We start from the raw sequence: 15,861 nt of genomic DNA, 5'->3' as shown, positions 1-15,861 counted from the left end.
TGCTGAGCCTGGCAGCTTTGGCTTCCCATTCACTCCAACTTCCTCTTTTCAAACTCCATCCTAAGAGCTGCTCAGCCCTGCCCTCTAGTGGCCAGGTGTAGGAGGGTGTGCCACCCAGTCAGCACTGCTTACCTGTTTGGTCCAGAAGGGGTTAACAGCAGGCAGAGAAGCAGGAAGGGTGCCACCTAGGAGGGAGGGATGGGCTGCCAGAAGCAACACCTGGGTGGGGCAAGGCCCTGATCCAGCCAAAGGCATGGCGCTGCCCAGATAGAGCTTTGGGAGACTCCACCCCTCCCCTGAGCACACCTGGAAGCCCAGAAGGCTCACCTGGCAGCGGTAAAGGGGGCAACTTTCAAGGTATCTCTCTCTTTCCTTTCAACCACCTCTGAACATGAGAGGAGCTGCTTCAGTTGGATCCTTTTTCTGAGGTCAGAATCCAGGGATGCATCTACACCAGGAATGGGCCAACTTGGGCCCTCCAGTTCCCACAATTCCTAACAACCTCAGCTTAAGAGGCTGAGAGGGGAAAGGGAATGGGCCTGAGGCTGTTAGGAATTGTGAGAGTTGAAGTCCAAAACACCTGGAGTGCCCAAGTATTCCTATGCCTGATCTACACTGTGGAATAAATTCAGTCTGGACCACCTCACCTATTATGGCTCAAGGCTATGGATCGTGGGAGTTGTACATTCATGAAGTTTTGAAACTCCCAAGTCTCCATAGCCTTGAGCCATGGCAGGGAAAGTGTGCCAAACTGCATTAATTCGACAGTGTAGATGCAACCCTCCTCTTGACTTTGAGAGAACAAAGTTGGTTGCAGAAGTTCTTTCATAGACTGGAACTTTCAACTTTCTCAGATGAAGGAGGGAGACGAATGATCTATGGAAGCTTCTGATACCAATTCTTCTTTCTCAGTCTCCAAGGTGCTCCAACATCCCTGTATTGTTCCCTTCTCTGGAGAGTTTTTCCAGCAGTGAAGCCTTTGCAGGCCTCGCCTGCTTCCCCTTTCCTTTCTTTCTGGACTTTGTTTTTTCCTGCAAAACTTTCTTTCACCTGAGCCTTTTATTGTTTTTGCTTCATCGTCAATATTTGCTCTGAGGGCTAGGTCTGCTCTGAATGCATCTAGGCAAGGAGGGGCTGCCAGGCTTTACATTCTCCTTCATGCAACACCCTTTATTCACACTGAGATCTTGCCTTTGGACTTCAGGCAGAATATATTATTTGCTTTCTTCCCCCTCTCTGGTGTCTACGCTGTAGAATTAAGACGGTTTGACACCCCTCTAACGGCCGTGGGCCATTGCTATGGAATCGTGTGGAGGGTTACAAAGTCTTTCGCCTTCTCTGCCAAGGAGTGCTGATGCCTCACAGAACTACAAAGCCCGTATTCCATAATATTGGATCATGATAATGAATATGATGTCAAAACTCCATTCATTCTGCAGGAGAGGCAGTTTCCTTGCCTGGTTAGTGTTCTGAGCTGCTTTGCCTCTTGGACAAAAGATAAAAGTAGGAAGGAACAGCAATATATAGGCAGTTCCGAAGTTACAAACAAGATCGGTTATGTAGGTTTGCTCCTAAGTTGAATTGATGGGTAAGTCAGAACATGTACATTTTTACATGTAACTCCAGTCATATATGTGTGTGTATTAACCCTTCCCTATGCTATCCAAAGTGTATGTGGGGTGTGTGTGTATGTGTATATATAGAGGGGGGGGGGTCAAAAAGTGTCTTTCACAGCTACTGGACTATCTGTGCACAATATGATAGAGGTAACCTCACTCTCCTGATACAGTCTTTTCTTTTTCCGATTCACTGATTAGAGCCATGAATCTGAAGCTAAAAGAGTTGCCATTGAATTTCTGGCAAAAGAAGGTTGTGCACCTAAGGAAATCCATAATGGTTTGAAGAATATTTATAATTTGGCTCCTTCTGACTTTTACCTTTTTGGACCTCTGAAAGACAACCTATGTGGTTTCAGATTCAATGACTTGAATGATGTCACAACAGCTTGAAAATAATGGGTCACAAAGCAAAACCCTGAATTATTCCAAAATGGGTTTGATGCCTGGGTTAAACGATGGCACAAATGTGTAGAAATTGATGAGGTGTAAGTTGAAAGGTAGTTTTGCATAAAGGATAGTTCAGGCTATGATCTGTATCAACTTCTGCTGTTATATGTTCATTCATAATTCATTCATAATATTTTTATGATACAGGAGAGAAAACCTTTTGACCCACTTCTTTGTGTGTGTGTGTGTGTGTGTGTATTCTCTCTCTCTCTCTCTCTCTCTGGATAGCATGGGAAAGGGTTAACATCTTCGTGGTGTTTGTTTTGCTGCCTGTGCCCCAGTTCAGAAGATCTCCCTTCACTTTCTGTTCCAATGATAATTGGATTTTGAAAAGTTTGGCTTGTTGTGGAAACAAGGGTTGGTGATAAAGCTTCAGCTGAGACCTCTTTCCCCCATGATAATTCTCTTTCAGGAGTGAATTTCCCTTCCAAGAGTTAGATTTCCCTCACTTCCTGTTGTCTTCCCCCTGATCTTAACTATGAGTCATATGTAAGTCATATGTTTGTACTTCAGGGTCTGCCTGTACATTGTGTCTTTGAGAGCCCTTGTGTGCCTTTGAGAGTCATTTCCCATTCATGGTGACCCTATCATGGGGTTTTCTTGAAGAAATTTGTTCGGTGGCAAGACTGACCTACCTCTGAGGCTGAGAGAGTGTGACATGCTCAAGGTCTCCCAACAAGTTTCTATGGCAGAGCAGGGATTTGAACCCATCTCCAGAGTCTTAATCCAATGCTCAAACCACTACCACGCTGGTTCTCATGCCACCTATTACTCAAACATTATATTTTTATTGCAGGGTCGTTGTTCCAGGCATTTTAACATTTTGTTGCCTTTTGTTGGTTTTTTTTTTCATGAAATATCCTTGTTTTAGGTGTGTTACTAGAACTATATACACACAGCACTCCAGAAATGGTTATTCCGTGAACTTATATAAGGGAAGTAAAGGAGTGGCAGTTTCACTTTCTGTTCTCTTTCTAGTTATGCTGGACTTGGCATTCTCTCTCTCTCTCTCTCTCTCTCTCTCTCTGTGTGTGTGTTTGTTTGTTTGTTTCATTATTCACTTTCCAGTGTCGGTTATATCCCTGATATAGTTGGGCACAAGTAACTTATTAATGTAGCCTCTACTAATTAGCTACTTCCAAGGTCTCTTGGACTATAATTGCCATCCTCACCTGATCAAGTGGAGTGAGAGGTGTTGTAGCCCAAACATCTTGAGGGCATCCAGTTAGCAATGGCTTCCTTAATCATCTACCTGATTTATTGTTCCTGTTTGTTTAAGTGATAAGAAGTCCCAAGAGCAAAGGCAATTTGCATTTTCTCAAGCGACAGCCAAGAAGGTGGAATTGTATGGCCATCACCTTTATTATGGTGTAACACCTACTCTACATCAGACATTTGTCTACTCAGAACTAGTCTCTTCAGACTTCAATGAGTCTACCTCCATAGGTAAGTGATATCGTTATACTGTACAAGAGGGGTCCCCAAATTAAGGTCCGGGGGCTAGATACGCCCCTCCAAGGTCATTTACCCGGCCCTCTCTCAGGGTCAACCTAAGTCTGAAATGACTTGAAAACACACAACAACAACAATCCTATCTCATCAGCCAAAAGCAGGCCCACACTTCCCATTGAAATGCTAATAAGTTTATATTTATTAAAATTATTCTTCATTTTAATTATTGTATTGTTTTAAAGTGGGTTTTGAACCACAAATAAGATATGTGCAGTGTGCATAGGAATTCATTCTTTTTTTTCTTTTCTTTTTTTGCAATTTAAAATATGACCCTCTAAAAGTTTAAGGGACTGTGACTTGACCCTCTTTAAAAAGTTTGAGGACCCCTGCTGTACAGCCTTACTTTATTCGATGGGGAGCTCTGCAGTGTATCTATAATATTTAATTTATTTACAAAAGTAAAAGCAGTGTGTAAATTGGACCGAGTTGTGGCACAGCTGGTTGAGAGTCAGCTGCATTAAAATAACTACTGACCGAAGATCATGAATTCGAAGCCAGCCTGGGTCGGAGTAAGCTCCTGACCATTTGTCTAGCTTGCTGTCGACCTTTGCAACCCGAAAAACAGTTGCATCTGTCAAGTAGGAAATTTAGGTACTGCTTATGCAAGGAGGCTAATTTAACTAATTTGCGAAGCCATAAAAATATCCAGCAGCGTGCAAAAGAATGTGGAAGTACTCCATCGGTGTCATAAGTGGACGGTGAAGCAACAGCTCCATCGGTGGCCAGAATTCAAGCATACTCCTCATGACACTGGAAAGTTAAATAGCCTCTGTGTGTCTGTCTATATATGTTGTATGTTTATGGCATTGAATGTTTGCCATGTATATGTGCATTGTGATCTGCCTTGAGTCCCCTGCGGGGTGACAAGGGTGGAATATAAATAAATAAATAAATAAATAATTGAAGTTAAGAGGCACTTCAATTCACATTTTGGAAAACCAGAATCTCCATAACCTTTTGGAGAAAAATGACATTCATGAACATTTGAAAAATCATAACCTTTTGTGAAAGTATGATCTTCTAGAGAAGAGCCAAAAAACTAATTTGAAATCTTCTGTTCAGTGGTATATAACCACATGTATTTATGCAAGGCAATTTGGTTTTCAGTTGTTAGACTGATAACCTGGTTGTCTCTGATCTGTTAGGAACATAGATTATGCCAATGCACAAACTATAGCACTTCTTCAGAAGTGTTTTTCAGTTGACCCAAAATACATCTGCTCTCTCATAAAACATCTTGTTTCTATATCATGTTCTCAAGAGACAAAAATATAGTAGACTTCGCTAAAAGTAACATATTTTGTTTACTTACAATGTTCATGTATTCAGCATAGCAGTACATAACTTGTCAATCCACTTACAGATAGGTTTGAAGTAGTTTCTCCTTGCAGATAACAGGGCATCTTTCATAAAATCAATAGTAATATGAGTTTGTTCTTAACAGTCCAAATTCTAATAGCATCTGTCCTCTAAAATGGAGTCTGAGCTCTAAGCAGCCTCAGATCTGATCATGTGGGCTGCAGCCCCGCCCACAACCTTAAGAAACATAGAGTAAAGGGAAAGCTGCATACCAAAACATACATATACAATACAGTAAACAAGCAGAATCATATACAGAATAAATTACTAGTGGTTGCTTGAAGCAAGACAGCAACCTGTTGTGACAATGTAATTGTTTTGTATATACCAGAGTGTTAACAAGGTGGAAGACTGAAGTTTTTGGTTGGTTGGTTTTTACCAGTATAATAGGAATCTATGACTGTTATCAACTCATTGTAAAGAATGTGTGCTGTAATAGTGCATGTATCACAGGCACAATCTATGGTTGTATCCATACTATAGATTTAATTCATTTTGACACAACTGGAACCGCCTTGGCTCAGTGCTATGGAGTCATGGGAGTTCTGGTTTGGTGAAGTAGCAACACTGTTTGGCAGAGAAGGCTAAAGAAGCTGTAAAACTACAACTCCTAGGATTCCATAATACTGAACCATAGCAGTTAAAGTGATGTCAAATTGCATTAATTCTACAGTATGGATGCACTCTATGACATCCTAAGTGAGAAAAGGCACAAATGTCTCACTTCCCAGTATCACAGTAATATTATGTAATTATGTCAATCATAATTAAGGAGCCCCCGGTGATGCAGCGGGTTGAAAGCTGAGCTGCTGAACTTGCTGACTGAAAGGTCAGCTGTTCAAATACAAGGAGCGGAGTGAGCTCCCACTGTTAGCCCCAGCTTCTGCCAACCTAGCAGTTCACAAACATGCAAATGTGAAGTAGAGCAATAGGTACTGCTCGGGCGGGAAGGTAATGGCTGTCCATGGAGTCAACCTGGCCACATGACCTAGGAGGTGTCTATGGACAATGCCGGCTCTTCAGCTTAGAAATGGAGATGAGCACCAACCCCCCAGAGTCAGACACGACTGGACTTAATGTTAGGAGATTTACCTAGTGCTATAGGAGAATTCTGAATCACTAATTTTTTATTTCCTTATGTTTTGTTTGTAAATAATCATATGAAGTATTATTTATTTGCATCATATACCCCACAGTTTGTTTTAAAATAGAAAGCTCTCCCCCCCCCCTTTTAAAGCAAAGCAGCCCAAAACATCCAGTTAGTTTTCTTACCACATTTTTAAATGACTACTCAGATTTCCATATATGCCATAAATCTGATCTTTACCACTGCAAGACAATCAGTTCCTTCTCTTAATGGAATGGCATGTGAACCATTTGTCAGATGATGCTGTTGAAGTGCTAATGAGTTGTGTGTATTTTTTTTAACCTTCTGTTCAGGATACATGACGAGGGCTGTCTTCTCTTGAACAATCCTCTTGCTTCTTCCCAAACTGGAAAAACTCTTGGAAGTTGGGATTAGTTGAAATGGATCGCTATAGATATTTCATCTTCAACCAGAAAAGCATGGTTGTTCTGGGACTTTTACAAATAGCTTGTGCTGCAATTTGCGTTGCCAGTGGAGTAATCGATAGTGGTCACCGAAGGGAATCAGCACTGAGTAAATCTAAGATACCCATCTGGGCTGGAATGGTAAGCTATTTTACCCTCATTTTCTTTATATTAGGTACAGACTGAAAAATCTGCATTTTTAATTTCCGCCTTGTTTTCTGTTGCAGAAAGCTTGCCATTCCCTACTCCATAAGGGAGCATGTATATTGTAAGGTGTATAGCTGAATGAACTTTTGTGATTGATGAGCTCAGCAGCAGTCCTAAAGAGATACAATTCATACCCTGAAAATGTGACTGGTTTAGACTACAGTATCCAGAATCGTCTAGACAGCATTGTCGGGAATATGGGATTTTGGAAGTTGTAGTTGAAAAAAGTAACCCTTTTAAACTTGCCTTGTAATGCTTTCACTTCTTGGATGGAATAACTGCTTTCAGTTTGCAAGAACACAAGACGATCCAGATTTTCAGGACAAATTAGCTTACCAAAAATGAACTATTCTCATTATGTTACTAGTTTATGCTACTAATAGTATTAGTACTACAACTCCCAAAATCAAGGTCAATTCCCACAAACCCCTGCAGTATGTTCAGTTGGTCATAGGGCTTTTCTGTGCCAAATTCTGTCCCAATCCATTGTCGGTGGGTGGGGAGGGGGGATTCACAGTTTCTCTGAAAACACTGGAAATATAAAACAACTATATTTGAATGATGTGTTGGAGCAGGCAATTTTAGTCGTGAATTAACCAAATCAATAATTTATTGTCAGCATTTCAACTTTTTTCTTCTTTTAGACCAGTGTTTCTCAGCCTGGGGATCGGAACCTCTGGGATGGTCGTGAGGGGGTGTCAGAGGGGTCGCCAAAGACCATCAGAAAACACAGTCTTTTTTGTTGGTCATGGGGGTTCTGTGTGGGAAGTTTGGCCCAATTCAATTGTTGGTGGAGTTCAGAATGCTCTTTGATTGTAGGTGAACTATAAATCCCAGCAACTAAAACTCCCAAATATCAAATCTATTTTCCCCAAATTCCACTAGTGTTCACATTTGGGTATATTGAGTATTTGTGCCAAGTTTGGTACAGATCCATCATTGTTTGAGTCCACAGTGCTCCCTGGATGTAGATGAACTACAACTCCAGAACCCAAGGTCAATGCTTACCAAACACTTCCAGTATTTTCTATTGGTCATGGGAGTTCTGTTTGCCAAGTTGGTTCAATTCCATCATTGGTGGAGTTCAGAATGCTCTTTGATTGTAGATGAACTATAAATCCCAGCAACTGCAACTCCCAAATGACAAAATCAAAATTCAAATTTGGGCGTATTGGGTATTTGTGCCAAATTTGGTCCAGTAAAAGAAAATACATCCTGCATATCAGATATTTACATTATGATTCATAACAGTAGCAAAATGACAGTCATGTTGGAGGTCAACACAACATGAAGAACTGTATTAAGGGGTCACGGCATTAGAAAGGTTGAGAACCACTTCTTTAGACCCTATCTATGTATTGTTAATATTGGGAATGAAACATTTGATAGCTGATTTAACTTAGATTTTGAAAATTATATCGCCCAAATCGTTCAACTACACAGTTTATATGTTTAAATGTGTGCCCGTGTTGTATGGTGAGTTATTTTATCCCTGACAACATTAATATCCTTATTTATCAATTAATTTTCCACAAAAAATACGTATTTGTGCAAATGCCCAAAAATTATTGACCTCAGATTTCATAACTAGCAGCATAATATTATCTTCTCTAATTTCAAAATGCTTTTTCTTGAAAGAAGTAAACCTTCTAGTGGAACAAATCCTTGCTTGCTTACTTACTATTTGCACTTTGTAGACTTGTTTTGTATGTGTGTGTGTCAGGAATGACTTGAGAAACTGCAAATCGCTTCTGGTGTGAGAGAATTGGCCGTCTGCAAGGACATTGCCCAGGGGACTCCCGGATGTTTGATGTTTTACCGTCCTTGTGGGAGACTTCTCTCACGGCCCTACATAGGGAGCTGGAGCTGACAGAGGGAGCTCAACCCACTCTCCCTGGATTCCAACTGCTGACCTGTTGGTCGGCAGTCCTGCCAGCACAAGGGGTTAACCCATTGTGCCACCTGGTGTGCCTTATTATAAAACTGGTTGCCCAGAGGGGAGACCACTTAAGAAAGTGCAGCTGCTATGCAACCATTTTAAGAGCACAGCAGAGAAATGTCGCATAAACACTACCTTGATTACTGGTGGTTGTACAGTTTAGGGTACAGAGTTGTTTCATAGTACCACATACCATGAAATACCTTGATAAGTTTGGATCATTACAACACCAAAGAATGCAATAGCTTTTTCTATGCTAAGATTCATCACAGTATATTGCATGCAAAGTTTTGAAATTAATCCTATTTCTATTCTGCAGTTCATGAGTATTCCTGGAGTTATGGCTTTGTTTTCTTCCCAGAAGAAGAATCCCGTTCTGGTATGTTTCTGTTTAGCTTTGGCAGTGTAAGTATGCAAGGGACAAAGAGACAATGATGCTTTTGAGAATAACTTAGGCAAATATCCTGTAGCAGGAAATGTAGCTACAGTGACACAGAGTTCTGTCGGCATAATTTTGTGTCAAAATAAATTTAGTGTCATAAATAAATCAGTATAAAACTGATAAAATAGAGGGAACACAAGCAGCTAAATAACTTTAGACCAAAACCAGGCAACAGTGACTGCATTGTCTGTAGCTTTAAACAGTTCTTCCTCTGTGCATGTGGCAGGGCATTGTGGGCAAGCACACAGGTGCAGAGTTGTTTGTTCTGCTCCACAGTTGCACAAGGTGGAGGATTCTTCTAGGTCAGGTATGGGCAAATCCAGGCCTCTTGGGTTCTTTTCTCAGGACCTCCTCTCTCTCACCATCCGATCCTTCCTTCCTTTCTCTCTTTCCTTCCTCCTTCCCTCTTTCTCCTTTCCTTCCACTCTCCCGTCCCTTCCTTCTTGCCTCCCTCCCTTCCTTCCTTCCCTCCCTCTTTATTCCTCCTTCCTTCCCTTTCATCCTTTTGTCCTTCCTTCTTTCCCCTTCCTTCCTTTTTGTCTTTCCATCCTTCTCTCTTTCCTTCTTCACCTTCCTCTTCCTCCCTCCCTCCATTCCCTTCCACCCTTTAATCCACCCTTCCTTCTTTCTTTTCTTCCTTCCATCCATCCATCCATCCATCCCTTCCACCCTTTCCCTCCCTTTTGTCTCTCCTTCCTCCATCCTTCCCATCTGCCTTTCCCCCTTCCCTCCCTTTTGTCTTTCCTTCCTCCTTACCTCACTCCCTCTTTCTCCTTCCATCCTTCCCTTCCACCTATTCATCCTTCCTTCCTTGCCCCTTTCCTCCCTCTCCCCCTCTTTCTCCTTCCTTCCTTCCTTCCCCTTCGTCTTTCCTTCCTTCTCTCTTTCCTTCTCTCTTCCCTTCCCTTCCTTTCTATCTTCCATTCTTCTCTTCCTTTCTTCCTTCTCTTTTTTCTTCCTCTTCCTTTTCCTTCCTTCCATCCTTCCCTTCCACCCTTTCATCCTTCCTTCCCTGTTGTCTTTCCTTCCATACCTCTATCCTCCCTCCTTCCCTCTCTCCCTCTTTCTCCTTCCATCCTTCCCTCCTCCTTCCCTTCCTTCCTTCCTTCCTTCCTTCCTTCCTTCCTTCCTTCTCTCTGTCCTTCTTCCCTTCCTTACTTCCATTGACACATTTAATCTTTTCCTCCTCTTTAATTTGATGTACAAATTGATTCATTGGTTCATATTCAAGCTTCTCTGTTCTGTCCCTTTGCCTTTTGTACAGGTGTATGCAATGATGGTTGCTTCTGCATTTTCCTGTTTCACAACTCTCATCGTAATCATCTATGCCTCGATGACATTAGAGTATGGTGAAAGATATAAGGGCTTAGATGTTGTGCCCTCCAATCATCCAGCTGTAAGTATTCACTCTGAGTTTATTTTATGAAAACATTGGTCACTGTTTAGGAGATTATAGCACTATACTGGGGATACTGTGGTTTAATGTATATTTTGTCAATTTTGGAACCTGGGATATGGAATCAAATGGTGTAAATATGAAAGTGACCATACACTAGTTAAAAATAATGTAGATTAAATTTTTAAATGTATGATTCTGAGTTAAAGGAGAGTGCAAAAAGTAAAACATATGACTTGAGGTACTGTGAGCCAGCTAATAGATAATATGACAATTAAAATAGATTCAGCACATCTGAAAAGTATAAACACACTGTAAAATAAAGAGGAACTAAGAAATTAGGACACCCTGGTGGCACAGTGGGTTAAACCAGTAAGCTGCTGAATTTGCTATCCAAAAGGTTGGCGGTTTGAATCCGGGGAGCAGGGTGAGCTCCCGCTGTTAAGCCCAGCTTCTTCCAACCTAGCAGTTCAAAAACATGCCTTTTAAAAGTTTTTAGAGCTCGTTTTAATGGATTTAAAAATGTTTTATCTTTGCATCATTTGAATTGCTTTTATTTGTCCATCATCTCAAGAAGTAGGAGCCGTGTTGGTGCAATGGGTTAAACCCTTGTGCCAGCTGAACTGCGTGAAGATGGAGACGGGGTACAAAAATAAAGTTGTTGTTGTTGTTGTTGTTGTTGTTGTCAGTATTTTTGTTTCCTACATGAACGAGAAACTGTTCAGAATGCCATTATCATAAGCATGCTTTTACAAACGTTTTTCAGATCAACTTTTAATATGAAAATCTGTCAATTATGACTGTTTAGGATACAAACCAAATGAGTACTTTCAAATGAAACCAGTGTAGCCAATTAAGATTTACATTCAAATTATAGTTGCCAGAAGATGGGGAGAGGGAATTATTGTGGAGCCTACATAACACCATCATCCTTTGTCATAGTTAGGGTGAGAAATAGTGTCATAACTATGTTGTCATTATATTGTTCTGTCCTGCAGTCAGTTTATAAGACCTTTTAGAGTTCATTTCCAGACAAAGAGCAGGCAGGCAGATCAGTCTGAAAAGTTTGGTGAAAACATAGAAGGAATATTTATTTTCAAAATGTGGTAACTGTGAAAACTTTCACTCTAACAGTTTAATTCATTTTACATTGATGAATGATGCATACATACTTCATGTTGCAGGCATTTGTGCTTGATAAACTTGTGGAAGGAGCCAACATCACACTCCTAATTGCATCTATTGCGAGTGCCTTTATTGTGCTAATAATTGCCTATCTTAGTAGCCGAAGCCTTCCAGGTTGTTCCTGCTATGACAGCGTCACTGGATTTGTAAGTAGCATCATCATCCTAAGTAACTGTAGTGTATTCATATAAAAAATCATAGGCATTCCCACAATGTAAGCTGTAGTGGGTTTTCCAAGAAGTTGTGTGAGAGAGATATCAGCGTTGTGATATAGATCCATAATTCCATGTGTTGTTGAAGGCTTTCATGGCTAGAATCACTAGGTTACTGTCAGTTTTTTCTGGGTTGTATGGCCATGTTCTAGAAGCATTCTCTTCTGACATTTCACCTGCATCTATGGCAGGCATACTCAGAGGTTATGAGGTCTGTTGGAAACTAGGCAAGTGAGGTTTATATATCTGTGGAATGTCCAGGGTGGGAGAAAGAACTCTTGTGTTTAAGGCAACTGTGAATATAGAATAATAGAATCCTAGAGTTGGAAGAGACCTTGTGGGCCATCCAGTCCAACACCCACCACCACCACCACCACCAAGAAGCAGGAAAATTGCATTCAAAGCACCCCCAAAAGATGGCCATCCAGCCTCTGTTAAAAAGCCTCCATAGAAGGAGCCTCCACCACACTCCTGGGTAGAGAGTTCAAAGCTTAGCTAGTTGCTGTCTGGGGGATCTTTTGTAGGGAGGTGTTAGTTGGCCCTGATTGATTCTTATCTGGAATTCCCTGTTTTTTTAATGCTGCTCTTTATTTACTGTCCCAATTTTAGAGTTTAAATACTGGCAGCCAGATCTTGTTCATTTTCCTTCCTTCTGTTGAAATTGTCCACATGCTTGTGGATTTCATAGGCTTTTCTTTATAGTCTGACATGGTAGTTTTTAGAGTGGTCGACATTTCTCTCTTCTCAAAAAACACAGAAAGCCTTTGGCAACACTTAGAGAAATGTCTTTGTAATGGATAAAACCTCTTTTAGTTTTCTCATCCTTCTTTTTGCAGGAGTGGCTACATTCTAATGAAGACCATCTGCAAACTTCAGAATTAGCTTTCATTTCATCTGGTATGTAGGTAGATTTTTTTAATATCATTGCTGGAGTTGCTTCAGGTTGCTGTTACATGCCTTCAAGTGGGCTCTGACTTATGGGGACGCATAGAGGTTTTTCTTAGGGGTCATAGGGGTTTTTTCCACAAGATTTAAGGTTTTCCTTTGAGGCTGAGAGAGTGTGACTTGCAAAGTTCACTCAGTTGGTTTCTATGGCTGAACAAGGATTTGAATTCTGGCCTGCTAGAGTCCTGGTCCAATGCTCACTACATCACACAGGCTTTTTATTTTCTGGAGTTTCTATTTTTGCAGTTCAAATCATGAATATGTAAGGGCTTTAGGGTCAGTGACTTAAGATCATCACCCACATGTACCTTTATTTAGATGTCTTTCTGTTCTTTTCTAGGTCAAACAGATCGGATTTTTATTTCTCCAGTAAAACTTTCAGATGTAAATGTGGAAGAGGATGATGACATTTCTAAACCTCCTCCGTATATCCGATTCCCTTAAAAGATCTACAAGAATATGTTTAAGAGACTCTTGAAAACTTAAGAGCGTATCTTTGAAATTCGGTGAAATTCTTCCAGCGATAACTGGCAGCCTACAGGCATCCTTGAACAGAGGATTGTAAATTCAAGAATAGTGACCTGTTTCAGCTAAGACATTTCATCATATTGCCTTATATATGTTAACTTAACCCCCCAACTTTTTATATGAGAATTGTTGTATCATTGTCATTATAAATAAACTGTAACAACAATAGTAATTGCCAGTAAGCACCCTGAGTAAGACATAGGGATCTCTACACAGGAAATTATTTTGTGACAAATTTGTGAACATCCTGTGGCTCCTCCATGATGACATGATGACAACAGTCTTGGACAGCTATGGCTCCCAAAGTGACCCATTTAAGGTGGAATCAGGTGTCAAACAGGGATGTGTTATTGCCCCAACCTTATTTTCCATATTCATTACTATGATACTTCATCTTGTTGATGGGAAGCTTCCACTAGAGTGGAAATCATCTATCGGACAGATGGCAAGCTATTTAACCTCAGCAGACTGAAAGCCAAAATCAAGTTTACAACAACATCTGTTATAGAACTCCAATATGCTGATGACAATGTCATTGGTGCGCATTCAGAAGAAGACCTACAAGCCACTCTAAACACCTTTGCAGAAGCATATGAGAAGCTCGGCCTGTCATTGAACATCGAGAAAACCAAAGTGCTGTTCCAGCAGTCACCAGCCAACCCCTCTCCAATGCCAGAGATACAGCTTAATGGTGTAACATTTCCGCTACCTTGACAGCCACCTCTACACAACAGTCAACATTGACACTGAAATCCAACACCGCCTGAGCTCTGTGAATGCAGCATTTTTCCGAATGAAGCACAGAGTCTTTGAGACCGGGACATCCGTAGGGATACCAAGGTTATTGTTTATAAAGCTATTGTCCTTCCAACCCTGCTATAAGCCTGCGAAACGTGGACTGTCTAAAGACATCACACTCAACTCCTGGAACAATTCCATCAGTCTTGCCTCCGAAAAATCCTGCAAATCTCTTGGGAAGACAGGCAGACAAATGTCAGCATGTTGGAAGAAGCAAAGACCACCATAAACTCTGCTGGGCTTGCCACATTATCCAAATGTCTGACCACCGTCTCCCAAAGCAGTTGCTCTACTCTGAACTCAAGAACGAACTCAAGCCAACCTTAAAAACTGGCATAGACATCAAGAACTGGGAAGTCCTGGCCCTTGAGCGCTCTAGCTGGAGGTCAGCTGTGACCAGCAGTGCTGAGGAATTTGAAGAGGCACGAATGAAGGGTGAACGAGAGAAACGTGCCAAGAGGAAGGCGCGTCAAGCCAACCCTGACCGGGACTGCCTTCCACACTGGAAACCGATGCCCTTACTGTGGGAGAACAAGCAGGTCAAGAATAGGGCTCCACAGTCACCTATGGACCCATTGCCAGTACACCAGACTTGGAGGACAATCTTACTCGGACAACGAGGGTTTGCCTAAGTAAGTAATCAGGAAAATATTTTTGTATGTTTCTTTTATTTTTTGGAATTATGGATACAGGTTATTCTTGTGCAATTGCTGATTTTACCATCAGTACAGAAAGAAGAAAACAGTGTATAGTGTGACTATTAGCTGACGGTATCTCTCGCTTCTCACATGTCATAGTCTCTAATTATCCACATTAGCACCTATGTGCCTAATACGAAAATAGAGTGACTGCTTCAGGGAGTTATTATCATAATAAATTCTCAATTTAGCTAAAGAAATTCACTAAAAAGTACATAATTTTGACAACTATTTCTTTTCTAGAGCTTCATTTTTAAAAGAGATAAATAGACAAAATAGACAAGGATTTTTAAAAGCCATATCTGTGGTTAGCTGGTTCAAATAAAGTAGTTTAGATAAACGGGGCAAACCTGTAATTTTTTTGTAACATAAAATGCTAAATATCTCACATAATTTGTATGGACATGTAAATGAATTTATGTTTGCATTAACATTTATGAGGGTGGAGAGAGAGGGAGAGACTATTTAATTGCTTACTATCACCCCAGTGTCCTTCTACAACAGTGGTTCACAACCTGTGGTCCATGTACCGCAAGTGGTCCGCAAGAACTAAAATATGGTCCATTGCCTAACTGTTACTACACCGTTACTACAAGAGCGACTGGTCTAAAAAAAAAACAAACCCCTCTTACAGTGCTGAGGCTTCTTAAATATGGTTTTATGTGAGCAAGCATATGGTGACTACCGAATGGCATGTTTTGTATCGGAGACTAGAGTTGGTGTGTACTATCCAATTGACTGTTTGATGTGGTCTATCCAATGCAATTTTCTGAATCAGCACCCCAAATAACCAAACTGAATCTGAAGTTTACCAAAATCTGATTTGTAACCCTTTTGGAAAGTGGTCCCTGGTCAAGTGGTCCTTGGTTTAAAAAAAAAAAAGATTGGGAACTACTATTTTACAAGATGGATACAACTCCCTTCCCTGGATTTTACAAGACACTCAAAAGGGAATGTGGTAGTGGAATGAGAGGAAAGAGGATCACATATCAATCAGGGCAATCAGATAGTTATTGACCGCAT

The 15,861-nt window shown here is 40.9% G+C and overlaps 1 protein-coding gene across 1 annotated transcript; it reads left to right on the top strand.

Moving 5' to 3' along the window:
• The first annotated feature begins 175 nt into the window (after positions 1-175).
• Positions 176-15,159, top strand: LOC132775473 (uncharacterized). Its single transcript, XM_060776205.2, has 8 exons — positions 176-357; positions 3,346-3,512; positions 6,378-6,629; positions 8,954-9,013; positions 10,341-10,472; positions 11,657-11,803; positions 12,706-12,766; positions 13,155-15,159. Exons 3-8 carry the CDS (start codon positions 6,465-6,467, stop codon positions 13,256-13,258), a joined length of 669 nt encoding a protein of 222 aa, XP_060632188.2. The 5' UTR covers positions 176-357; positions 3,346-3,512; positions 6,378-6,464; the 3' UTR covers positions 13,259-15,159.
• The last annotated feature ends 702 nt before the right edge of the window (positions 15,160-15,861 follow it).

This window comes from Anolis sagrei, chromosome 5, assembly GCF_037176765.1.
Source record: "Anolis sagrei isolate rAnoSag1 chromosome 5, rAnoSag1.mat, whole genome shotgun sequence".
NCBI classification, from domain to species: domain Eukaryota; kingdom Metazoa; phylum Chordata; class Lepidosauria; order Squamata; family Dactyloidae; genus Anolis; species Anolis sagrei.
This window is presented reverse-complemented; position numbering and strand designations above follow the sequence as displayed.